This window comes from Pseudopodoces humilis, chromosome 7 (genome assembly GCF_049639895.1).
Source record: "Pseudopodoces humilis isolate 2021_Gansu_Grassland_sample_001 chromosome 7, ASM4963989v1, whole genome shotgun sequence".
NCBI classification, from domain to species: Eukaryota; Metazoa; Chordata; class Aves; order Passeriformes; family Paridae; genus Pseudopodoces; species Pseudopodoces humilis.
In genome coordinates this window covers 53,598,055-53,624,292 of record NC_142206.1, presented here as the reverse complement: position 1 = coordinate 53,624,292, position 26,238 = coordinate 53,598,055, and the positions used below count along the sequence as shown (strand labels likewise).

The 26,238-nt window shown below is 38.2% G+C and overlaps 3 protein-coding genes across 8 annotated transcripts in view; 2 read left to right on the top strand and 1 right to left on the bottom strand.

The window, feature by feature from the left end:
* TDRD9 (tudor domain containing 9) overlaps positions 1–18,627 on the bottom strand; it is a 66,946-nt gene extending 48,319 nt beyond the window's left edge. Inside the window, exons 1-2 of the mRNA XM_014249678.2 lie at positions 18,476–18,627; positions 2,693–2,799 (exon numbers count right to left, since the gene is read on the bottom strand). Coding sequence (XP_014105153.2) covers positions 2,693–2,799; positions 18,476–18,627 — 259 coding nt within the window. The remainder of the gene's footprint in view (positions 1–2,692; positions 2,800–18,475) is intronic.
* RD3L (RD3 like) lies at positions 11,172–15,116 on the top strand. 5 transcript variants are annotated; one of them, XM_005520087.3, is made up of 4 exons: positions 11,172–11,331; positions 12,241–12,329; positions 12,996–13,301; positions 14,140–15,116. In XM_005520087.3, exons 3-4 carry the CDS (start codon positions 13,003–13,005, stop codon positions 14,435–14,437), a joined length of 597 nt encoding a protein of 198 aa, XP_005520144.3. In that variant the 5' UTR covers positions 11,172–11,331; positions 12,241–12,329; positions 12,996–13,002; the 3' UTR covers positions 14,438–15,116. The 5 variants fall into 5 exon arrangements, with proteins under 5 accessions (XP_005520144.3, XP_087914128.1, XP_087914127.1 ...); XM_088058002.1 differs by having other exon boundaries at positions 12,238–12,329; XM_088058001.1 differs by lacking the exon at positions 11,172–11,331 and adding an exon at positions 11,904–12,012 and having other exon boundaries at positions 12,238–12,329.
* Positions 18,628–20,539: 1,912 nt separating the features above from the next.
* Positions 20,540–25,083, top strand: ATP5MJ (ATP synthase membrane subunit j). Of its 2 annotated transcripts, none has more exons than XM_005520088.3 (4): positions 20,540–20,619; positions 22,267–22,390; positions 24,012–24,032; positions 24,893–25,083. In XM_005520088.3, the coding sequence occupies exons 2-4, from the start codon at positions 22,267–22,269 to the stop codon at positions 24,916–24,918; spliced, it is 171 nt and encodes a 56-aa protein (XP_005520145.2). In that variant the 5' UTR covers positions 20,540–20,619; the 3' UTR covers positions 24,919–25,083. The 2 variants fall into 2 exon arrangements, with proteins under 2 accessions (XP_005520145.2, XP_014105557.2); XM_014250082.2 differs by lacking the exon at positions 20,540–20,619 and adding an exon at positions 20,708–21,108.
* Positions 25,084–26,238: the final 1,155 nt, after the last annotated feature.

Here is a 26,238-nt window from a genome sequence, read left to right as displayed (position 1 = left end):
ATAATTCTATGTGTCCTTTAAAGAAAAAAAAAAAAAAAAAAAAAAGAGAGAACTAAGGATTTTAGAATTTAGAAGCTTTAGAATTTAGAAGCGCAAAGCTCTAGTCTGTATAGTTCAGAATTCCAAAATTTGGAAAAAAAATATTTAAAAAAGTATTTTCTACAAGGTAAGTGTCCCATACACACAGCTCTGGAAGGTTTCCCTCTGCACAACACCCCACGACCTCACTGAATCCAAAGTGTGTGAAGCCAGGAAGATCCAAATGTGAAACAAGCCTGGCGAGACAAGAAGAATTGCTAATGCTCTACTCATTTTGTCTAACAGTTATGACAAAGACTTTTCTTCTGCTTTTATTTAATCACTTCAACTTTGCACAGCAGTATCATTTCTACAATGCTCTGTAGAAGCCAGAACTCTGAAGTTCCCTGGTGATCTCTTTCCCCAACATAGAAGCAGATCAGGCATTTTTGTTTGTCCTCTCAGTATGAAAGTTTCAAATAAATTGGAAAGCACAGCACTTAAACTCAATAGAATTTCATCAAATAACAAGGCACAAGCAGTTTCAACAACTGCAAGATTTAAAACAGGCTATCAATTTGCACAGAAAATATTGCCTGTAAGTTAGAACAGCAACTCAGAGAAAGAAGCTACAGAAGGGGTACCAATTCAGAACCTCCAGAAAAAATTATTTTCTCATTTCCATGTTATGAAGGTTATTTCTTGACTACATTTGTATTCAATACAGGTCAACTCATAGGTCCTAGTCTAGCTAAATCCTTGATCAATTATGACAGTTTCCATGTTCTTGAGGAAAACATTCACTTTCAGATCAATATAGCTGATAGTTACAAATACATCTTGAAGCTCTTGAAATTTGAATGATAAGCACACTGTATTAGAGAAAAGCAGTCTCAAATGTAGAACAACATACACATTTATAAGCTATAAAATTAACCATACAATTCTTATGCTGACTTACTGAGCTTTTTTATTCTACTGTCCCAACACAGTATTTCTGTCTATAACTCGAAGCTAAGAGCAGTAAGAACAAGGATTTTCTGAAGCTTTTATCTTATTTACATCTAGGTGGGATTTGGCAGCTCAGTCTCAGAATGCCGTAGGAATGTTTGAGTCCTGTCACTATCCAGTTTGCTTGGACTCTGTCACTAGATCACACACCGCTGGGAGCAGAGCACTGATGCGAGCAGGCAGGCATCAACACTGCACAGAACAGCTCCTGAAGCAACTGAGACTCCAGACAATGAGACAGACAAAGAACAGAACAGGGGGAAGGGGGGGAAAGGAACTGAGGAAAATATGCAATGGATTAATAATAAGAGATTATGTAATATGTCAACACTTTAGTAATTATTTATGGTTGTTTGCTAACTAGATGCTGTTTCAGTAAGTTACAACTGGAAAGCAAGAGTAAATATTACAAGGTAAATTTTCAAGGACAAATATTTTAGTGTAGACCAAGAGAAAATAGGTACTTATAAAATAAAGTACCAGGATGACTACACAGAAGTATTTCATAAAAAGCCTAAGTTATAATCCTGTTTCTTTTACAGAAGGAAAACTGCTAGCATCACTCCTATTCAAGTCGTGCAGGCCACTGTTAGTTTAGTGCTGCTAAAGTTGCTACTCTATTTTATACAAGATTCTGACTTAATAGGTAAAAGATACTGAATGAGCTATGGTATTTCCCTGAAGTAATCAGTACCACTATATTATTAAAGAAACATCTACAGAACTTAATCTTACTTAACACGTTGCTCCTTTGTTAGGAAAGCACATGAAGAACTAGGAAAATGTCATTCCTGAATGACAACACTAGAAGCTCATTCCAGTCTCTTTATTCACCCATTTCCACCTTTTAATACTTTCTCTCCCTCAAATTTTATACAGTGTCAAGGGAAGTAGAGATAGAATTTTGCGGTTAGGACAGAAGACGAGGTGCAAGTGCCAAATGCCACTACCGCATCTCAGTTGATGACAAATCCCTCAAGTGGCTTCATCAGCCTGAATTCCAGAGGCCAGAGAATTTGCAGATGCAATGAAGGACAATAATTTCTAGAAAATATCTCAATTTGTCACATTTTGATATGCCAGGAAAGGTATACAGAAAATATTAAGAGAATGACAGAACAGATAAAACATAAATGTCCTTTTCTCAGGAAATCAGCTACATTAACAAATCTGGAAATTAAGAGGCACAGTAAGAGCTTGAAGCTGAGCTGTCCTGACAAGTGAGTCAGCCTCACAGTGCTTTTACCAGAGCTCCTAGGAAAGAAGCGCAATCCAATTTCTCTCTAAAGGCAGCTCAAAGCAACAATCAAGTACACAGAGAAGTATGAATAGAAAATGGGAAAACAGAATAAAGGCATGAATCTAATGAGTGTTATATTTTCCTTGCAGATTTATTTTAATCACATTTCTGCATTTATCAATACAACAAGCTACATGTATGCATCTTTATCTATGCACCAGCATTGTACATTGTGGATTTCAGAAAATAAGGAGTTTACTTTTTAATATCACACTTTAAATATAACAAACTAAACACAACTATCAATAACTAAACAAGTACATTCAATTTAGAGAGGAAGATAACGTAAAGATAACAGAGAGAAAAAGGACAGGTATATCTGAGTTTGTAATAGGAATGAAATAATTTTATTTCTTTTTTTACCTGTTTTATAGACAAGTTGATCATTTCCAGCTACATTCAGCTCTTGTTCCTCTGCTTGTCTGTATTTTTTAGCATATCCAATTCCAACATTCGCTGAGATAGGCAGCCTGAAGAGGAAAAAGAAATAATAAATCAAGAAATGCCTCCTAGTCCAACTCTTTGGGATCTCTGGAAATAACAGCATTATACAGGAAGCTCTCCATGTCATGCAGGAACTACTTCAATGAACAAACTTCAGAAAAAAAAAATAGCCTATGCACTTAGATACCAGAATGAGGAAAATGCCACATTTTATCTTTTTGTTTGGACCCAAGAAGACTGAGCTCCCAAAATACCATCCTTCAAGGCTTCAATACCTAAGAATTTCTCTTCTAATGAGAGACTACAATATCTTCTGAACAAAGATGAAATAGCCCTTTTTCTTCAATTCTTGACACATACAATTAGGAAAATGAAAGCAAATCTTGCATGATTCTCTGGAGACAGGGGAAGTGGACAGGAGGAAACACAATCAACTCAACACTTTTAAGAAAAAAATTTTGACTGTAAGCCAAGAAATGATGGTGGTCAGGAAAAAAGATTAACACAATCACCTGATCACTGAATTTTATGGAAATCTGTCACACACAGAAATGTTATTCATGATATAAATGAAATGTAATTTTTTTAAGTCTCTTCTACATGAACAGTGTGAAGAAAACCACATGAAATTCACTAGAGACTAAAGTAGCATGTAAACAATGATTGTATTAAATTGTTAAATTAACAAATTGTAAAATTAAATTGTTATTAAATCACAGGTGAACTTAAACATAGAAGAGTTTCGAAAACATCAAATGATTTTTTTTTTAACAAAATACAGACTAGAGGTAGAAACTACAGTTTTGCACATTAACTTCAACTGTGGGCCCTATGCAAGCCTTACCTATGCAGTAATTCACTAAAGCACAGCAAAACTGTTTCTGTGTTTTATGAAAGGATAGTGCTGTGGAAGTGTTTATTTCTTGACCCAAAAAATAGGCAACACTGACTCCAAAAACATTAATGCTGAAAACTGCATGGGATTTTCAACATGGCACTACACCACACAGCCCTCAACAGAGGGAAGTTCCCAAGATTTTGATGCCACAGAGCACTCACCTTCTCTGCCAAGGCAAACTCTGTGCCAGCTTGGCTCTGCTACAGACAATTCACTCAGCCCAGTTCAGAACAGAACACCAAGTATTTATCACCTACTGCTACCATCAAACTAGGAAATAGCTTCTATTTAATTTTAACAAAATTTTAGGTGTAGAGCTACAGCAATTTCCCCCAGACCTCAAGTATTTCTTAATGCAAGGTTCAGCAGGATTGCACGCATCTGCGCAATGGCTACATGAGCAACAGCTGCCTATGTCCAACTTCCATCACTCAAGCCCTTCTAAAACACTTCTCAAGAAGTCTGGATCTGTGAAAATATGTAGAAAAATTCACACACAGGATGTCCAACTGCTTGCAAAGTTGGTTATTCCACTGAATGCATATTAAACACAAATAAAACCCAAAAATTCAATGAGTCAAAACAAAATTCAAAAGGTCAAGCATTTGGTATCTGAAAATACCATAATGAAGCTTGACTGCACAAACTCACTTGGGCAGCATTGTATGCACATTCTATACAGATTTTTACTGATATAACCAATTATTTTTTCACTTCCATAAACCTTCAGCCTCACTGAGTACACTGGACACACATATTCTGAAAATAAAACCTGGTTATGCAGTAAATAGAACTTGTCCTTAGGTTCTCCATGGGGAGAAAAGCAAGGGTAAGCAGCCAGTGCTGTCACAGAGTTGCAGGTATTGCTTGACTGTCAGAGCCCAGAGAAACAGCAAGCAAATCACAAACAGAAAACTCCCACTGAGGAGCTAAGGCTGGGAAAGGCAGGACTGTGCACCTTTCTTGCAGTAAGACCCTGCAGATGCATCAGTATTTAAGCAGTAGCTGAAATCAGTTAAGTTACAGATAAGGAATAGTAATAACTAAATCAATAAACTTACTAATTTATTATATCTCTTGGCATTTTAAAAGTCTTAAGCATTTCAAAACAAGCTTCCAGAAGTGTATTTGTATATATACATACATACATATATCTCTGTGTGCTTTCAATCTTTGCCTGTACTGCTTGAGAAAAATGAGGACAGCATGACCTCAGTCATTTGCGAGAACAGATTAATTTTTTGTTCGGACAGCTGAATATTTTATTTCAAGAATTAGGTTTTCTGTCTTCAGAAAACAGCACGCAGTAAATGAACCCCAGGCGACACAATGAATAAACAAAATATTTAGTAGCCAGTCATTAGGAATAAACATTATGCACTTGATGTACCAAATCAGGCTCCAGTCTTGAGGAAAATCATATGCAACTGGAAAATTACATATGGGAATATGAAATGAACAAATAAGCTTCGCTGTCATTTATTGACATTTTAATGCTGTACTTTTCTGCATTAATAAAATTAAAAGCTTACAGAATAATGGGGGGTTTTAAGCAAAATTGAAAATAAATTACTATAAACCCCGCTGGAGCTCTCCTAAATCATCAGAATGATACAATCCTTCCATGTAATCATTAATATGCCATCAGTGGGAGGTATCATCCTATCTACCTGGAAAAACAAAAAGAAATATCCCTTGGATGAAAATCTCATGATTTTCAACAAAATTTGCTGACAGCAGAAGAATAACAAGATTCAGAAATTCAAATCCATTCTGGGCTAGAAAAGAATATGAATGAAAGCAAATGAAGGGACTTTTCTGGATTCTACTTATGAATCACGTCTGTCCCATACACCAGTTATTTCTTCCCCATTTCTATTCCTCCTGACAGTCAAAACCCACCTTCAGTACACCTGCCATGTTACAGTATACATTCCTTTGCCTTTCCAGATTCCAGCCTTTTCAACTGCACATCCAAAACAGACAAAATTCTACCAAATTAAGAAGCAGTAAAAAGCATTTTTTTTTGACTAACACAATCACTAAAATTTGAAGTCACCAACTGAAGGAAACGTAGAAGGTTTTAAATATTCTGGGTTTTCTTCCTTACCCCTCATTCTAAAAAGTAGGTGAACTTGATCTTATTCATATCAAGGGTATATTTCATCTTCAAAATCTTTAAAATATTTCTATGGCTGAACCTGCAAATATGTGACATTCTGTACACCCCAATCAATCAGTGACTTCACTCCGCAAGTAACCCTTGCTACATCCTGACATCAACCCGCATAGGTGTGTACATTTCAAGACCTACTTACATTCAGAAACACTCCCAGAAGCAGCAGACAGGATGAGCAGTGGGCAGCAGGACCCCTTCCATCAAGGCAAAGAGCTATATGCCTCTTCTTGGAAAAGAATTAGCACTGTCTTATGAGGCAACTGGGTTCTTCCTCCATTCCATATTATGTAGTTTAACTACTGTAAGTTTTTCTGAAATGTGAGCAGTTTTGGTACGTAAGCCCAGTCAAACTAATTTTGAGCAATAGATTAAAACAAGGTATTTTTTTAAACATAAAATTAAATACAGCTGCCACTTCAGGGGAATTACTAGAAGGGAAACACAGTTTAACACCAGAAATTGTTGACACATTCAATTGTAAATGATTTCAAATACACTGGGAGTGCCTTTCTTAAAACAAATTGAGCTAGAGAAATGTCTTTCTTTTCCGCAAGCTATAGAATGACCTCTAATAAGTCAACAAGGCATCATAACAGAATATACTGAGTAAATATTTGTATTTGAGCACTAGAAATAATAACCAAAGGATTTTTGCATACACTTAGCTGCCAAAAATAGAATCAATTGCCCAATCTCAACCATAGCTATGACAGGTAATTTGTTTGGCCCTTTCAAAACTTTCATAACTAAAATGCCAATGCCTACACTGAACATAGTTAATGCTTCTACAAGAAATGTTTAAAAAACGTTTTATTAAACTAACAGATACATGCAGTTATATACCCTGAAAAAAAACTTTTAAAAGTTGCTTATGCAGCATACCTGACAGTATAAAGAAAATATCCAGGCATGCAATAAAATTCCAAGGACTAAGATGCTTGCTTATCCAACTTCAAAAAAAATTCTATTAACCACTTAATTTTGGGGTAGAAGCTTCTATTCAAGGCCATGTAACTTCTAGAACATGTCCATCTTAGAGACAAAACTGAAACATCAAAGGCTCCTCAGACTGTGTTTTTGAAAATTCTTATAGATTTTTCTATATAAGTACTTCTATATAAGTACTTTCTGCTTATTTATGTTCTGCCTCGTTTAACACAAAAAATCCTGTGCACATGGGACTAGAAGTTGAACATAAAACTAGTGTCACCCATTTCACAGATCACAAGAGAAGGACTGCCCCAAGTCACGGCTTCTGTCACGCACACTAACTGTTCACCTATTTACAGATCTCTAGGGAGTGGGGAAATCACTTGAAAAAAACACTTAGCCCCATAACATACAGAGCGGTATTTTGCTGCACAATTTTAGTAAGATATATACAGCAGACTGTTTCAAAGCTTCTCTTCTGAAACTGAAGTAATGTGACACTTTACATAACTGAACATTTGCCATGACAGTAAATAACCTTCCACTGGGTTTACTGAAGGACATACTAAAAATTACTTTCCTTTTAACTGGAAGCTGGCTTTCTATACAGAAGATTGGTCCTACCTGCAGAAATACACTAACTTCAATGAAATCATGTACTGTCATTCAAAAGCCACATTTCAGCTGCAAAAACAGACTACTAACAGAATTCATAATAAATGTATCACATGAAAAACTAAAATACAGATTTCCAAAGTCACTACATACTATTGCAAGAATCTAAGAATCGGTTAGGTACGTGCTTTTCTTCCAGTAACAGCTGATCCAAAATGTAATTTGCTAGATTTAGTGATAATCTTCATATTTAAGCATTTTAAAAGGCTTGCACTGTTCTTCCTCAGTGTAACTCAGACAGCCTGTTTTAAAACCTTAACTAGCTGGGGAGGAAGGGAGAAAGAAGGAGGGAGAGCACTAAAACATCTTTCTGAAATCCTGAAAAACTCAAATGCTAATATTTGCATTTGGATAGACTATGGAAACTCAACAACTCAGAAATATTTCATGTATGTCAAACTAATAGCTCTGCACCTTATCCACAGTTAAAATCCAAGAAACATGACAAGCTCAAAAGCCAGGATAAAACAGTCCAAATCCTCCAATTTACTGTCTTCTGCTCTGGGATTTTATGTCTGTGGGATGAGCTACTGGGCTTCAAAGAACTGGACTCTTCTAGGAGATGAGCTGCTGATGAGCTTCTCTTCCTGCATTTGGTTACCAGCTTGGTAAAATCCAGATTAAATAAATCTCTGAGAAAAATAAAATGCAAGAGACTGCTCTGAATTTAGAAGAATGCTCATGAAGATTAGTATTAAAAAAGGATTGCCTCAATTTCAAATTGATGCCTGTAACTCCCCTGCCTATTAGTGAAGTGTCACCAGCACCAGAGATATGAATGCTACAGACAGTCCAAGTGGAAGAAATCAGCTTCAAACACGTCCTGTTTTTTATTCATCTCACCACCAAGATGCAACGATAGTTTACACAAACTTCTGTCATTTAACACTGCTAAAAGAAAATCAGTCTGCTGTTCACTGTCACAGCAAAAGACCAAACAAGGAGTCTTACCAAAAGACCTCTTGTGTAGGCTCACAGCAGATTTTGCTCGTAATTGTTAGAAAATCAAAAGCAGTAGTCAAATGCTGTCTGAAGTGATCAGAAGAGGTAGATTCACCATCTGTCTGCTGCCCAAAACAGCCAGAGCTGTTCTGTCAAATCAAAAGAAAAATACACTACGAAGCTGATTAAACCCAGAGTGGCACTGCATTTATAAATGAAAGGAGACCATCCAACCTGCTAGCTGTGGATTAATTATTTTATGAAATCTCTCTCTGCTCAGATGATGGGAGCACTGTCAACCTTTCATTGTAACTGTTCTGGACCTGGCCGGGATAGGGTTATTTTCTTCATAGCAATGCTATGATGCTGTTTTGAAATTGTGACCAAATCAGTACTTCTGAAAATAAATGTTTTAGTTACTCCTGAACAGCATTTGCACAGCACCCAGGACCTTTCTGCTTCTCATACTACATCCATCCTTGCTCCCTATAAATAGGCTGGTGGATGCACAAGGGTTTGGGAGGGGCAGCATCAGGAAGGCAACACAGACCAGAGAGATGCCATTTAGTTTCATGCTCAGCAACTAAAAAGAGTGGGGTTTCAGTTCAGTTTGCCACCTGTTGTTCAGAACTTGGCTGGGCATTGGTCTGCCCATGAGAGGTAACGTGGGGCTGCTTCTGCATCACTTAGTTTTCTTCTCTCTTGTTCCACTTCTTAAAACAGCTTTTATTTTGAACCCAAGTTTTTGTTTTGTTTTGTTTTTTCTGTTCCATTCCTCATTCCCTATTCCACTCAGGGGGAATAGTGAGTAAGCAAAGGTCTGTGTGTTGCTTAGGTGTCTACTGGGCTTAACCGACAACAATCACCAGCCCTTCACACAACATCTATGGCAGCAAGTCACAGTATATGATTATTAGCAACAGATCCTGAGAAAGAATTATGGAACATGCAACACTAAACCAATGTGTTGAAACATTAGCTAGGTATGATCTATCAGCACTTTTGGTCAAGCAGGAATTAGGGTAATAATTTCTCAATGTCACCTTGAGTCTCATTCATAAAGAGACCTGTACTTCTTGCCCCTTCCAATCACAGGAGTCAACAGCATCTCAGATGGTACAGATACCATAAAATTTTCCAAAGAAAAGAGTAAGAAGCTTCTCCTCCAACCATTCTCACCATTTATCATGCCTGGATTTTGAACAAACTGCTGCTCAGCACCAACTTCTTCTCAAACTGGCTTTGTCAAAAAAAAAAAAAAAAGAAAAATTAAAAACAGTACTTCTAAGTTACATCTTAATTGTCAAGTCGTAAGTCTTATGTGTCTTAATTGTCAAGTTCCCCCCCACATTTGTGATATCCAACAGGAGGAGACAAAAGATTAATTCCCCAAACAGGTAAGATTTAGAGTACCAGATATCTTCAGGTTAATAGTTAGAGCCATGAACCATACTTCCACTCCTTCACACCAAGCCACTCCCATGGCAGAACAAAACCACTCCAAAAATGAAGGTTCTCCCAAGAATGCTGGGTTTGGTTGCAGCTCTTGAGTACAAACTATACACAGAACACAATGATCCACGGGTGCAAATGTTACCTTATAAGGAATTATTTTAACATGACAGGTACTAAGCCCACACTGACAATCCTTTCACCCCAGACAAATAAGAACTCCCTAAATAATCTTTGGAAAATCAAGAAGTAAATAGAACTGTGCATAATTTATATTCAGGGTAAAATAAAGTAACAGAATAAACCCAGAACATTACTACAGGAGCTGTTCTGCCACACACATCAGAGAACACTCGTTTGTGACTGGGGATGTAGAGCTGACCACTAAGACACAACTCAGTTACTAATAACAACAAATGTCAAAGTGACTTCAGGAACAGACCCACTACCAGCCTAAGTCAAGCCAAAATTTCCACCCTGACACAGCATTTCAGATCCATGAGTTCGTTTAGAGATAGCTGGGTAGAATTTTGACTCGTAGCAAAGCTTCCAGGATTAACCATGGGGGCATAAACTACAGCTCTACTTTTGAGGTCCAGTTTCCAGTGCAAGCCCCATACAAGCAGGCACCTATCTCTTCACACACCTGAACTGCGTACAAAAATAAAAGCAATACAAAATTTCAGCTTCAATGCTCCCCTACCAATGGAAAGATAAACATGATACTCAGGATCCTGCCTTGAATCTTCAATGAAGCAACCAAGTATTTGGCTGAAAAATAAAAGTTGTAGGTTTCTCATTTAATTACTCAGCACACCTTCCAGTATGCATCTCTAATTTGCAAAGACACTATAATGGTTTTACACTGTACAGCAGTTTACTTGCAGATTGATATAGTGGAAAAAAATGGTGACATGTTAACTGTGCTGTAAAGGAGATGGCAAGGAGCATTTTAATTTCATCTGAAAATCTGTCAGGACAGTTCTGTCATCATAAACCTAGCTCCCTTCCTTTTTCATAGTACCACATACAATGCAATGTGAAAACCTTCCATTTGAAGAGGATTAATAATGACATTTGAATTTTTCCAATGTATAAGTAGAATCAGCTTTAATAACAGCCATACACGTCATCCTTTATGTTGTATGACATCTAGAACAAATTTAGAGAACCTTTGTTCTCCCAATCGTTCAACACACAAGCAGAAAGAGAAAAGTAGGAATGAAAAATACTTAAGAGGAGCAAAGACAGTCATTAGAACAAGGGCAAGAAGAAAGACGGTGTTTCTTATACCATGGCTACTGTTTAGATTAATAGGAAGAGACCGGATAACTGGAATGGAAAATGGCTCCTTCAGCGACCTTTAGTGTGCACAGTGCCATCCCCGCGAATGAACCTTAAAAATGGATATGCTCAAAATATTCATCAAGGAAACAGGGAGCAGGCAGCTGACAGCCAGTTGAGAGAGAAGCAGTGGCTCTGGTAAGACTTACAATTCTGAGCTTTTTAGATCAGTTTGACCTCAATTTGCATCTCCTTATCATCCTATTCCTTTAATTAGATTAACGTGTCTTTCATGGCACACTGTAGGTGTTACAGCCTGGCTTCTTTAAACACATCTGAAATGTTAATTAAAAATGCTAACAGCTATGCACAGTAATGAAAATGTATAGAACCGTGAGATTGATGAAATTCATCTGGAAGAAGCATTTAATGTAGCGACAAAATCCTATGCAACTGTCAAATACCTCTTTTCTGTCAACACTCACTTAACAAAAGCTTTAGATGATCTTTACTAGAGAAAAACTATTCTTAGCTGTTTAAAAATGACAGCAGAACAGCCTGATCCCCCTCTAATGGGAGATAAGTCTTCCAGCATCTCAATGGCCTGAAAGTTTAGTTTGATGATAAAAGCAACATAGTTATTTTTAGCACTCTATGGGCATAAAAATACAGCTCTAAACTGTGACCTACAGCTATGCACAGCCAAGCATCACATCACACGACAGCCTTAACTTTAGCTACAAGCACGTCTGTAGTTGCTTCAGACTATCATTATTCATCTCACTACCAACAATACATTTGGATGGATCTAGCAACAAGCATTTGAAATTGTTACCATCTTTTCTCAAATTGCTGCCATCGGCAGAACTCAATTCAAAGGTAGGAGATCTTAATGGACTTGGTAGAAAGTATTTGAGAGACCACGTTAGGTTAAATGGATTACTGCTTCTCTCCAGTACAGAGGATGAAAAAGAACCTTAAAAGCAGAAAAACTTAAACTGTCATATTCAGTTCAGAAAGTCATTTTTTCTGGGCACAGTTTGAGTATATGAAAAAAAAAAAAGAAAATACGAGAAAGAGACAAAAACCCTTGTTTTCTTCCAGCAGTACTAACAACCTGCAAACGGGGTATGCTAAAATAAGAGACCTCCAAGCAAACTTACCTGAAACAACACTGTTCACAGACAACTGCAAAGGTAATTTGTTATTTTACTCCAATTTGCATGGTTGTGTGTGCATGATTTGTTACAAACTGCAATTTAGAAGTCTGTTCTACCAGATTTCTGTTTACAGATTATGTGAACAGTAATTAAAATATTTAAAATAAAAATTGATACATTAGTTGCAAAACCAGATCAAGCAGAGTTCCAGCACTTAACTACTAATTAATTAATTTCATTTCTAAATATATGTGTAAGGTCAAATTTTGGAGGTTTGGGGGTTTTGTGTTTTGTTGGGAGAGAGTGTTCTTACTTAGCTGGGTTTTTTTGTGGGGTTTGAGGGTTTTTTTGTTAGCTTCTGTGATGGGCTTTAGGGGTTTCTTACCTGTTTTTTTAAATCATGGATAAAATATGGATAAAATATGGATAAAATATGGAATATTTCCAAGATGACAGATACGTACTTTCAAATGCCGCAAATTTCACAGAGTATGCTAACTCATAAAAGAGAAAGGAAATATGAGGTGCAAAGGCTTGTCATATTACATTATGGCCTGGTGATTTTGTACAGCATACTATTACAGAATCATTAACAAAGTTTCATTCAAACATTCAGTTCCTATGAAGGAAGTCTACAGGTAAAAAGAACTAATCGGTTGAACAGACACAAGAAAAACTTCATTTTTTTTTTCTTCTCCCCAGCTTAAAAATGCCACTTTTTGGCTGGATGAAATGGTCAAAAACTGATTCCTACAAATCCACAAGATGTCCTGGATCAGAAGTAGTTACAAAAACCCTGCTGAGGGAGTTGAAATGGCACCTGAAAGAGCGTGAAAGATTAGTGCAAGAGATTGAAAATGAACAAAAAGTCCAGAAAACTGGCACGGATTACAACTGGCTCAAGAACTACCAAAACCCACAAGCAACAATTCCAGCTACTGAGCAACGGCAGCTTGAAGTTCTGTGCTCACAAATTCAGCCTTGCCAAACAGGAACTGTTCTCAGCAGGTAATTGTTTCGTATTTCCCTCTGAGTTCTCTATCACAAGTAAGATGTTTCTCTACCTAATCAAAGTTTGTATTTGGCTCTGTTCTTCCAAAGTAGCAATGACCAGCAACAGGAGCACATTTTTACAGCTGTTTTAGAAATTATATATTCACTTTAATATACTGCACTAGAAGGAAGTTTTAAATCAGGATTTTCCTGGTCTAATCCAAACAAAGGAAATCTCGTATGACCTTTCGATACTTCCCATTCTTACTGTTACCTATCCTTACTATTTATTAAGCAGCAACCCAGTAACTAAAAATCGAATAAAAGGACTAATGCAATGCACTACTATGCAGAAATCCAGCCTTACTGTCTACAATACTAGAAAGCTCCTAAAAAGTTGGAAATCAGTGTAAATTAAATAAATAACTAAATAACTAAATAAATAAATCCCTCCACGCATTTTATGAAGAAAAATTCTCCTCTGCCTGCATTTTAAGTACATTTTCTAGGGACCCAGAAACGACAGAACAAGTCCATTTGTTTTTAAAGCCCAGAATATACCTAAGGGCAAAGTCAGTTTAAATCAAGTTACCCAGACAGGCCAAAGAAAAAAAAAGCCTACCCAATCGTAACCGCTTTCAATCGACAATAGCTGGAGCACATCCAGCGCATTGTTAAGAGCTCTTTTCCTCTTACAGTCTTCTGGGGAAGGCGAGTGGGGAAATGTGGCAGCAAGGAAAAAATGACACCAGAACTCAAGTCATTTCCTCCTCCCCCACCCCCAAATGTCCAGAGAGGAAAGAGAAATATTTTCAGCGCCTATGATTAGATTTCAATTTCTGTTTGTTTCTAGATTTCGGGAAGTTTTGGCAGAAAATGATGTTTTACCCTGGGAAATAGTCTACATATTCAAGCAAGTTTTAAAAGATTTTCTTACCACCATTGAGAGAGAAAACCAAGCAGAGCAGCTGGTAGATGCATGGAATACAAATTGCTCTGAACATTTTAGTCCACGTGGCGACAGCTCCAACAAGTCGGACAAAGATGAAATCCCCACGGTTTCAAGTTATGTCGACAAAAACACACAAAGCATGTTTCCCACCTTCTCTCACAGAATCTGGAATCTACCCTATTACTACCCATCAAGTTAAGCTGGTCTGTTTTGCTTTCAAAAAGTTAAGCAGCCATCTACATTCCTTTCTTGTAACTGCCATCCAGACACATAGGAGTAAGAAATGTGACATGCTCCCCTTTTTATTCTAAGTTCAGACATTAAAATCCTTTCTAATAGCTAGTATGCAGTAACTTAAGTATCAACTCACCTTTTATCTTTATAGTTTCTTAGAACTGTTGTGTTTGAAGCCATCTTTTATTAAAAAAATGTAGGCGTTTCTGAAAAAAACTCTGAAGCATTTTAATTTTTAGCCATATATAGCTAGAAGTATTTCAACAACAAAAAAAAGACTGCTTTGCGTATTTTGAAACAGCATCCACAGAGTGTTAGACAAAAAATCCTGTGATTGTCATGTAGCTTTTAGGCTCTATGGGAACTTTATACTGTGTAAAAGAAACGGTTTAATATAACACCAGTTAAATAAACTAGTAAATACTTTTTGGAGCTGAATAATTATTTCTTAACTTCAAGAGTAAGTTACATGAAAACACTGACAGAACTTATGCTGCATGCACTATTCCTATATTTTTTTCTAAACTATACTCTGCACATGCTGAAGTACGTGAAGGTGGACAGCTAAACAAAACCACTAAATACTTAGTAGCATTTAACAACTATCTTTCTGTTCTTTAAAAAAATTATTGAATTTTTTCATTTTAAATAGCCATTTCTCATTTGACTTACTGAAAGCTGTTCTGAAACCCAAATTCTACGTTCAACTTTCAACATTTTGACCAAATTAGGTGATACTTTCTAGAACAGCCAAGGAGTCAACAGATCATTTCCAACATACAAGGTGTTCACTCTGAATTAACACATAACAAAATTTCTTGTTTCTCAGCCATCATCATCTATCACTGTGGGTTCACAAAGTTTTACGAGATTAATCACATACGTAGCAGTCACGGTCACAGCAGGCAATTAGAGCAGAAAATCAATGAAAACATATGCCAGAACTCAGTTGGCTACATTTCCAATTGTGCTCCTATCACCATAACAAGTTTTTACATGTTTTATATAACCTCTTCTCTTTATTTCATTTTGATCTGTCTGCCAGATCAGAAAAAAAATGGGCAAGATTCACATGGCCCAATTCACAGAATACACGATTTCATAAACAAAACTGCTTCCTCTGGTATTTTCTTCAAACATACTGAAGAAAACATTCAGATTTCATTAAGGTGGTAACACAACTTCAAGGCATCTTATGCTCCACAGCCGTATCCCCCCTTCCAGAAAGAATTTACTAATAATGCAACATAAATTGGATGAAGAAATGGCACAATCATTTACTAAACACTTTTAAATCTTTTAAGAATTGTTTTAAAAATGCCTTTGTAAAGCTTACAATACAGAGAACATTTCATGAAATAAAGTAAAACGTAATATACATAGAACATAAAACAGTAAGAACTCCTACATCCACCTAAAGGACAAAGCACTGGAGTAGTAGAGCAAAAAAATTCCAACAGATTTAAAATAATAAAAGCTGTAACTCAATACCAAAAGTAACTAGACCCTCTACTTCCCATAAACTAAATATACAAAGCTTCATAAGGACAAGCAAACTTCTTGTATCTGCACTCAGAACAGCTACAAACTCTTTGCCTTATTCTTATCAGTTGTCAGTTTGTCAGGATTAATAACAAAAATGCCATTCTAAATTTACTCTCCCCTATTGATGCAGCACAAGAAGTTGGAGATTTTTCTCCTACAGTTCTAATCTAATCACTGCGTGAAGGCAGAAAGAGATTCAAAGAAAGGTTTTTCCACAGTGATAAAACTCTCACCAGTATTAAATGTCAAGTACTTTCCTATAGGAAATTTCCTAAATATCAAGTGTCTTTCCTACAGCAAGGAGGGTAACAGGTACTGAGTATTTAAGAGGCACTGGCAGGATTAATATTACTCTCAGAATTAATATCCATTATGCTGGTTTCAGATAGCTTTGAAACGTGCAGGATTCCTGCAATGGCAATTCATGTAGGTTAGTTTCTTAAAAATGGTCTTCACAGCTTTCTATCTGAAAAATAGGTTAAAAAAACCTCTAAAAATGCAGTTTCCAAATTTTAGTTTATGGAAAATGGAAAGCCATTTGTAACTACATGGAAGATCCACTTACCTTAACAATCACCAAAACTGGGTAGGGAAAACAAACAAAAACAACAAGATAAACCCAGATACAACTTGCCCACGGTTTGTAAACTTCACTTCAATTTCATTTTAACATGAGCAAATGCATTTTTCCAAGTTCAGAAACAAGGATCATCAACTATGCCATATTCTAAAAGGCAGTTGCTGCATAATAATTTAAAAATATAGATAGCCATCATAGCCAATTTGATGTTAAATCTCTTTACAATGCCAGGGAAATGCACAAAAAGGTTCGCCTACTTTTATATGCATGTTTTAATCAGACTACTGCATCCAGTTCTAGTGACCACATTTTGGGGGGAAAGGAGAAAGAGAAAGCATGGAGCTATTGCTAAGAAATTCTGTCCACACTTACACAAATGGTCGTTTAGGATGCATATTGCCTGTGTCTCTCTTGAACATGGGGGAAAAGAATTAAAACAACCAAATCTGTAAAAAATTATTTTTCCCTATTAACTCAGCTGTCAAACTCACAGTTATCTGCTAAGACTTGTGAGTTTAAAGAGCTTTCTGTCCAACCAAAAATAAAGATTTGCCTCTGCCTAGTCACACAAGGCTTGATGAATCTTTTTTTTCCTGTCTATAGGAAACACACAAAATAGATTTTGTGGCTTAGTATTCAGTTGGGTTCAAGAATCTCTCCTCAAACACTTCATAAATACTACAGAAACGCTGCTATCACCTAAATAAAGACCGAGAAACCACAAACATCTTGTTCATACTGGGTTGAGGCATTACATTCACAGAAATAACTTAAAAGAACTGTAACATTTTGTCTGGTCACTTCTGGAAAATTTTAACTACTTGCACAAAACCCAGTAGGTCGTGGTCAGTGATTCAGAGCTTGGTAATGGCAGCACCTTTACACTGAAAGAGAAGGAATGGGTATTTTGAGGTGCCAGTTTTGTCCTTCACTTGAAGCCAAGACAGAAACACTGACAGCCTGAACTGTCTCTGCTGAAATCAGACAACCTGATAGCAAGATGTTATGTAAAAAGTTAATTCTTTTTCAGATGCTAACATACACCTTTTACAAGAAATACACCTTCCTGAAGTACAGCAGCCTGTACTGCTGTCCATCACACAAGGAAAAATCAAACCAGAAACACTCACTCTGGAGCATATGCTCAGCTCATCTTGAAAAATACTACATGGAAGTGCATACAAAACACTTTTCTATGGCAACCACAGATTCACTGCCACACCTGGTCTAAATACCGAGATTAGTATGCACTGCCACAGTCCAGGCACCATCCAGGGGAAAGTATTTGGATTTCAATATCCAGACTCCAGTGAAAATCAAATGTACCTGGCTGCTATGCAAACACACATATACTTCCGCTGCCTGTAAACACTGCCATGAGAATAACGTGTGAGGAACAGTATGTCAATACACCTCTAACTTGCTTTTCTCTTAAATGCTTCCCTTAGGTCATGACAACAATGAACTCGTGAATCTCATTTATCACTTACCACTGATAAAATTTTAAATTAATGCACCCAAATCAGAATAAACAGGTCTTTTCTAGTCCAGTTCTACAGTTTTTCAACAGGACTAGGTACAGGTGCATGTGAATGCTAATGCACTTCACAGAAAGCAAACCCTAGACACAACTCATCTCAGGATGATGGAGACAACAGACCCAAGCAGCAAATCAGAAAATAACATTAAGTATTAAATGCACAAAAACGCATCAGCCACAGATGCTACCGGGGGTGTTAGGCTGGAATGCAACAACTGCACACCCTGGGCCCACCAGAGGAGGTGCCTTGACTGGGGAATGCCCAGCACACTCAGGCCCAGGGGCACACAGCAGAGAGGGACGCCATCAAGAGCAGCGGCCCGCCGCCCCGCACTCACCCCGCAGCCGCCAGTGGTTCCTGTGCGGGGCTGTGGGGCGAAGCGCCACGGCGACCGACCCGCGCCTCCTCGCCCAGGAGCTCGACGGCGGTGACGGCCCCGCCGATGGTGAACCAGTCCCGGCTCTGCTCCTCGCTGAGTTTCCGCAGCATGGCGGCGGATGGCGGCGGATGGCGGCGGATGGCGGCGGATGGCGGCGGATGGCGGCGGATGGCGGCGGATGGCGGCGGATGGCGGCGGATGGCGGCGGCCGCACGCGATCCCCCGCTTCCCGGCACGTGTGCACTTTCCCGCCCCGCCGCCCGGCCCGGCCCGCCCCCGGCTGGGATCGGCCCTTCCTTCCCAGGCAATTCACCTGGCGCTGCGGGCTGAATTCTTTAAACCGACCCCCCAAATTTATTAAAGCCTTCCTTAGAAAGGCAGGACATACACACGCAGAGCAGAAGTGTACGGGAAGGTCGAACACTAAGGCCTGTCATGCCTACTGGATAAATTTCGAAAGAAGAATAGGAACTAAGATAAACACGTCACTTAAACTTCCCTTTCACCCTGTCATCTTCTCTTCTGAAATAACGGCATACATCTGTGTGTAATTTATTAAATCAGATAAATAATGAAAACCAATACAAACACAGGATAGAACCTTACTTTCTCCAATAGGATTTATCATCTCCACACTGAGTACCTGATACAGTGCAGGCATTTAGCTGCATTAGACCTCTTACTGTCAAATAGGTGAATACAAATCTGGGGTATATGTTGAGAGATAAGGATACCACAACCTCTGGTTGCTTAATGTATCAGCCTCAAAATCCTAAATTAAAGAAAGAAGGAGATTTTCCTCACTAAAATCTCAAGATTAAATGAAGGAGGTGACATACATGCAGTATTTCGACAAAAGCTACGCTCCTATATTAAATGCAAAAAACACCCATGTAACACCCATGAAGTCTGGTTTGCCCTGTATGACAAAGCTCGTATGTAGCAAATCTATACATCTGCAGATTAGGTAAATCACTCACTGGGAAAGTAAATGCAGTCTGTGATCCCACTAAAGCATTTTAACACACACAGTAAAGATCTGAGCTCTGCTTTCCTTTCACAGCCACGGGAGGCCTGGGCGGTCATTCCCCCCTCACCTCTCAGAACAATGCCCGAGCGCAGCTCTGGAATTCCAGTCACCGTGTCCTTCCCGCACCTGGAGGAAACAGCCTGAAAAGCACGTAGGTGCTTCAGACCTCACAAATACGGCCCAGCGGGTGCCTCCCACTCCTCCAGGACAAGCTGTTCCCTAAGGGACACGCTACACAAACTGTGACAGCCCCTTCCTGGCTTTGTCCTGGCACGGGACACCTGATGTGCGTGTTCTTGGCAAGCAGGACTGAGGTGAGATCTGTGTTAGAAGAGCACTGCCAGCAGATCGAGGGAGGTGATCCTGCCCCTCTGCTCAGCCTAGGGGAGGTGAATGTGGAGTTTTGTGTCCAGTTCTGTGTTCCTCCGTATGAGAGGGATGTGGAGCTCCTGGAGCAGGTCCAGTGGGAGACAACAGAGAATGATGGGGGGACTCGAGAATCTCTCTTATGAGAAAAGGCTGAAGGAATTGGGCCTGTCCAGCCTCGAGAAGAGATGATTGAGAGGGAACCTCGTCAGTGTGTATAAATATCTGAAGGGAGGGTGCCAAGAAGATGGAGCCAGGCTCTTCTCGGTGATGCCGAGCGATAGGACAAGAAGCAACGGGCAGAAAGTGATGCACAGGAAGTTCCACCCGAACATCAGCGAAGAACTTTACTGTGCGGTGATCATGCACTGGAAATAGATTGCCCGGAGAAGGTGCGGAGTTTCCCTCACTGGAGATATTAAAGAACGGTCTGGACACAATCCTGCGCCACGTGCTCTGGGATGACCCTGCTTGAGCGGGGAGGTTATTCCAGGTGTCTCACTGCGGTCCCTTTCCCGCCTGACCCATTCCGTGATGCCGAGGGAAGCGGGGCTGGCACCGCCGCGGTGCGAGGCCACTCTGGTCCTCCGCGGCCGTAGGGGGCGCTGCTGTCCCCGCCCGCCGCGCGTCCCTTCCCGGCGCGCCCTGCGGTGGCACTGGACCCGTCCCCGTTCCCGAGTGTGACCTTCGCCGCTCCCTTGGCACGGTGGGTCCGAGCCGGGCGAGGCCCGGCTGGGTCCTGGCGGGCTCCAGTCGGGGGTGCCTCGGTGGGGGCAGCGCTGGTTCAGCCTGGGAAGGGAAGAAGGGAGAAGGGGAGTGCGGCCCGCGGCGCTGGAATTTGCCGTTACCCTCCCACCGCCGTCGGGTCGGGCCTGGGGCGGGCCGCAGGTGCCCCGGGCAGCGGCGGGTTGTGGCGGGGAGGTCAAGCAGACAGCAAATACAGCGTTGTTCCGGGTAGATTTCAGAAAAAAAAAAATGCTCAGGACGATATCGCGTCCGCGCAGGCCCTGGGGAAAGGTCTCTGGCGCGCTTTAGAGCGGTGTTAAGTGGAAACAGCACTGCTTATTCCCTGTTTTGTAGCGGTTGGGAAATCTTTCCCTCCTGTTCTGTTCAGTCTCCTTGTCTGTTAGTATGTCATGATATTCTGTGACTGTATTCCACTGTTCATCTCAAACTACAAACACTGGAAATTTAGGTAAGCAGTGTCCTTAATGCAGTGTGTTGTAAATAGTGTTGCTGAAAGCACAAAGGTGTTACAGAAACTTTGGCTACAAAAATAAATTATTGAATTGACTGTACATAAACAGATGCAAATGTGGGGTTTTTTTTAAGTATATACGAATTGCCTCAAAGTTGCTTTCATTCTTTAAAAAACACCTATATTTTTCCAATTATTTTGACACTGGCTGCCCTTGTACCCTCTCCTCTTAGAGGGTTGCCAAAAGATGCTTTGCATTTAGTAATGGCAGATAAGTGAGCATTACCTCAGAGAAGTTAAATTCTGCTTTTCTTTCCTGGGTCTCTGGTTTACCATATGCTGTCTACATGTGTGTATAGCTGACTTTATTGGGTTGTGATAAGCATGAATAGTGACTATTGGGTGAACTGCTGTGTGTAAGTCAGTAGAACATGGGACATCTCAGTGCAGTGTGGTGCAAAAGTGAACTAACATTTATGTGAGTTAGGATAAGCTTTATTTTAAAACCTCCTACAATTTTCTCTTTGTCTTAAAAAGCTGCAAGGAAAGGAAAAAAAACACTAACACTGACAGGCTTCTTGCTCTTGGGGCATATTTTGAAAGTCAAATAGTCATGATAAAGCATGAATTCATTAGCTTAACATCATTTATGTTGCTATTTTGAGTAGAAATTACCATGCTGGAATAGACAGCTGCGAGAGAGAGAAACTAAATTGGTAGGGCAAGGAAGGAGCCTCTCTGGCTTGTCTGGAATGAGATTTCCTCCTGAGGGAATCTGGAAGCATTAGGAAAAAGCTGTCACTGATAGGCAGAGAGAAGTCTAGCCATTGCTGCTCTGTAAATGTTCTGTTGACTCATCTTTGAACCCTTTCATCAACTGTAATTTTAATTATTTTTTTTGTGTTAGCCCATGAATTGTAACCTTAACTCTGAATTTTTATTTCTTTGCTTTGGAATAAGTTCTTTTGTATGGTTGGGGATTTTGTTTTTTAACTTGTAAACTGCTGCTGATATGCATCAGGAGTATGTGTGTGTGTCTACATAAAAATAGAGTATTTGTGTGTGTGTGTCTGTATGTATGTATGTATGTTAAAAATCTAGCAAGTAAGAATACAGCTGCAAAAGTTAAAATGACAACATTTCTTAAAATTTCAGATGGTGCAGAGCATGATTCCAAAGGCATTGAGACCCATGAAATTCTACTTCTCTACTGTGTATCAAGAAATATGGGTTGGTGTAGCATTAACAGCTTATGCCTACTACAAGATTTCATATGGGGGTAAGTCACACATTACAGTTTTTTTAATAGAAGAGAATACCCACAAGAGGAATCAGTCATTGAAGATAGCCAGCAAATTAGAAATTAATATTCTTCCTTGGGGCCAGGTCTTTGCTATACAAATTTAGATGTTTTAAATGCTGATTGTAGAAGGTTCCACTAACAAAAATACTGAAATGTCAATGTAACTGTGCTTACATTATGAAGATTAGGTAATGTAGGAATTGATTTTTAAAGTACAGATCTAATTTACTCCCTCAAGATTTTGAAAAGAAATAGTTTTTAAAAGGTTTTCTCACATGAACTTGTGAAAGTGTATTTTGGGCTGATGGCACCTCAAAATGAGAGCTACATCACTGAACATGAGAATGTGTGTTACTTGGTGACACTGGATGACTTTCTCAGAGAAAGAATATGTAATGTAAAAATAATAAATTTGAATGGGCCAGATAAGCAGAAGGGTACAAGAAATTATGGTGTCTTAAAAGGTTCTGTTTGTCAATTTAGGCTATGCTGAAGAAAATCCCAAGTCAGACACTTTACTGGCTGTAGTGAACAATGAAGTGTTGTACGTTGTACACAAAGTTCACGAAGAAAGGAACCCCTTGCTGTGGGAACAGCTGAGAGATATTACCTCAGTTTTTATCTAGCTTTGTCCAAATAATGTGTAGCATTCCAAACTGATACACTGCACTTAGAAGTTTAAGTAAATATCAGCAGTTGATCTTAATGAGTACTTAATGACTATTAAGTAAATATGAGTAGTTGAGGTAGACAGGAAGAAAAAAAAAAGTTTAACTTTTGCTTTAACCTTTTATTTCAAGGAGAGTTCAAAATGGACAGACTGTTTCAAACTTGTCTTCATGCTACATTAATTTGTGACTTAGATTACCTGGTGTAGAGTTTCGAGGGCCAAAACACCTGGATAAATGGCAACTGTATGCTAAGCTTTATTTGAAAATAGTTTTTAATAGCTGTAGGCCTTTCTGCATTTTGGAGAAAAATTTTGCAAATAATACACAGAATTATAGAAGAGTATGTTGCAGGATAATTCAGATTGGAAGGGACCTCTTGAGCTCACCTGGTCCAAACCTGTGCTTGATGCTTTAGATCACAGTTAGCTCAGGTTGCTTATAACCTTATTCATAATTTGAGTATTTCCAAGGATGGAGATTGTACAATCTCTTATAACTGTCTTTCTTGCAAAGAATTTTTTTTTTTATCACTGTGACCCAGTATTTTAGGAGAACAATTACAATGGGAATGTAAAATACAAATGAAAATTTTAAAGCAAACAGTTTCGTTTACATCGATATCTTGTGTGTATATATATATATCCATATATTATGTAAAATAGTAATATTCCATAAAGATTTCTTTAGAATTATAGTAGCAATCTTTATGACTGTAATTTCTAAATGCATGGAGTCTTGGTTAATTAAAACCAAACAACTTTTGAAAATCAGTGTAAAGTTTACAGAAACGTACCATGGAAAGTACATGTTGTACACTTGCAATTTTTGTTTAAGCTAATAATAAGATAATTAAAATTTATCTGTAAAAAGTAAATTGGAAATATATTTTTAACTGTCATTGTTCAGCTTATTTTTTTTTTCCCCAGGCAAAAAATCATCGGGAAATAGTAAGTATTCAATATTTAATACCTTGATGTAATTTTTAAATAAGTGCAGTAAAAATCAGTTCAGAATATTGTACATTAGATAAATTTGGGGCTTAAGTTACAGATTTAGCTAATGTTTAAAGACTGCTTTAAAATAAGTAATTTTGATTGTATTGATAATTTCATAACCTAGAAACATCTGTGGATCTGCACGTAAATAATCTTTTGTGTAGGTTTTAGGAGAAAAATAGAAACTCTGTAACTTGACTGTGTGGGCGAGGAATTTTTTCAAATAATAGTACCAGCCATTTAATGGGATTATTTAAACCAGCATGATTTCAAGAGTACCTGCTATTTTAGCTGTCAAGAAATTAGAAAGTATAAACTTTGTATTTTGAATTTGTATGTGTATAAAGTAGTGTTTAGATATTTATGGACAGTTTCTTCTGACATCACACTGGAAATTATATTTTTATGGCCTGCTGTATCTCTGCTCTTCACTTTCTGGACCATGAGAGAGAAACGATTCACTCCCAGTTGAATTTGTACATGCAAACATTATTTATATTTTGCAATGTGCAATTAGAGAAAATACTGCCTAGTAGACTTAGAATAATAGAATAAACTTCAGTTCTGGAAGAACTGTAACAAAACCAAGGAAGGATAGGTGTTTGACTGTAATAGGGCTTTAAAACTTGCAAAAGAGAATTTTTAATAATTGCTGTGTTTACTTATGTACATGTTCTGAGGGTATTGTTTCATTTAAATAGCCAATTCTCGTGCTCAGATATAAGTACAGATGTCAGTTCTAGGACCTGCACTACATTCCTGAATTGATTTCCTTTACTGTTTGAACAGCCTAAATCATGTCTTTGTTTCAGAGTCCTCTGGTTCTGGCCCTCATTAAAGATCTCTTCTTGGAATATGAATTTGGGGTTCATCATCTCTACTGCAAATGAAGCAAGTTACAACCATAGGGAAATGAATGCTAGAACCCTACCTGGTCCATCTGCTGTAATTGGAAAAAGAATAAATCCATTGAGCAAGAAGTAATTAAAGATGTTGGACAATATATGCTGGAGTGCAGTGCTAATCTAATTTTTAGAATAAGCTTCTACAGTTCTAAGTACCATGTTAAACTTTTTCTACAGTACTTTAAAAGGGACCAAATCTTTATAACTAAACTTATTAATAGAATTAGATTCCTTCCCTCCTCCCCGTAATAATAGCTTTTTTGGCTATTTACTTTAAAAATGTCATTTTTAAAATACGGGATGCCAAGTATGAGGTCTTAATCCCCAGCTTTTTGTTATCTTGTGGTGCAGTAATCAAGGGTACCAAAAATTATATTTTAAACCTTACATTTTTAAAGAGTTCTTAGTTCTGCAAGGTTTATAAAAGCAGAAGTTACAGTTATGAAAACACCATGCAAAACATTTACAGATTTTTTTAAAAGTGCATAATTCACAACTATTTTTTGTTCTTCATATTCAGTAGAGCTAAGGAATTATTCTGAAAGGCTTTTCCTTTAGTCCCAAGGTTTGCAAAGGAGTAGGTAATAACATGCCTATATTGTATAGGAAAATTGTTATGACATGGGCTTTCATTTGCCATTGGAGCTTACGAAAACCTCAGAATTTAAAGGGAATAGTGACATCAGGCACTGGCAGCAGTTGGTATGAGCACAAACATTTAACCGGCTTCAAAGAGTTTTCCTTTTTCCTGAAAGTGTAGAAGTAATATTTGTATTATTAGGATGGGTCATTAGTGGTTTTTGTAGATAGCTCTTAGAACTCCATAGCAAGTGTATTTTGGAGACTGTAGATCTACTATCTTATGAAAATCAGTGTCCAGAACTGCACATATTGAATTCTGTACTAAGGATACATATGTGTAAAACCAAAACTAGACTTCATGTCATGTTTTGTTTAAATTTAGCCTAATCTGCCTTTGAGAAGATTAAGAGGCTTAAGTCATTTTAATGACTTAATGCTTACGTACATCTTTTTAACTACTTCGCTGAAACATCTTAAATCTTTCAGCTTGATTAAAGTTTTGCTTTTCAATCTCCTGACTGCAGTATATGGCCATAGCTTAAATGTTTTGTATTTGAGCACTCAGGAACTTGATAACCTCACCTGCTGATGGTAAATGTTTCAAACACTGTTGTCTTTAATTTCTTCTAAATTTATACTTATGCTTAATACTTGTACCTATTGAGTAGAGT

Coding starts and splice junctions, on each gene's coding strand:
- RD3L (XM_005520087.3), top strand. CDS start 13,003: ATGCCACTTTTTGGCTGGATGAAATGGTCAAAAACTGATTCCTACAAA. Junction 13,302..14,139: donor ACAGGAACTGTTCTCAGCAG/GTAATTGTTTCG, acceptor GTTTGTTTCTAG/ATTTCGGGAAGTTTTGGCAG.
- ATP5MJ (XM_005520088.3), top strand. CDS start 22,267: ATGGTGCAGAGCATGATTCCAAAGGCATTGAGACCCATGAAATTCTAC. Junction 22,391..24,011: donor CTACAAGATTTCATATGGGG/GTAAGTCACACA, acceptor TTTTTTCCCCAG/GCAAAAAATCATCGGGAAAT. Junction 24,033..24,892: donor CAAAAAATCATCGGGAAATA/GTAAGTATTCAA, acceptor TCTTTGTTTCAG/AGTCCTCTGGTTCTGGCCCT.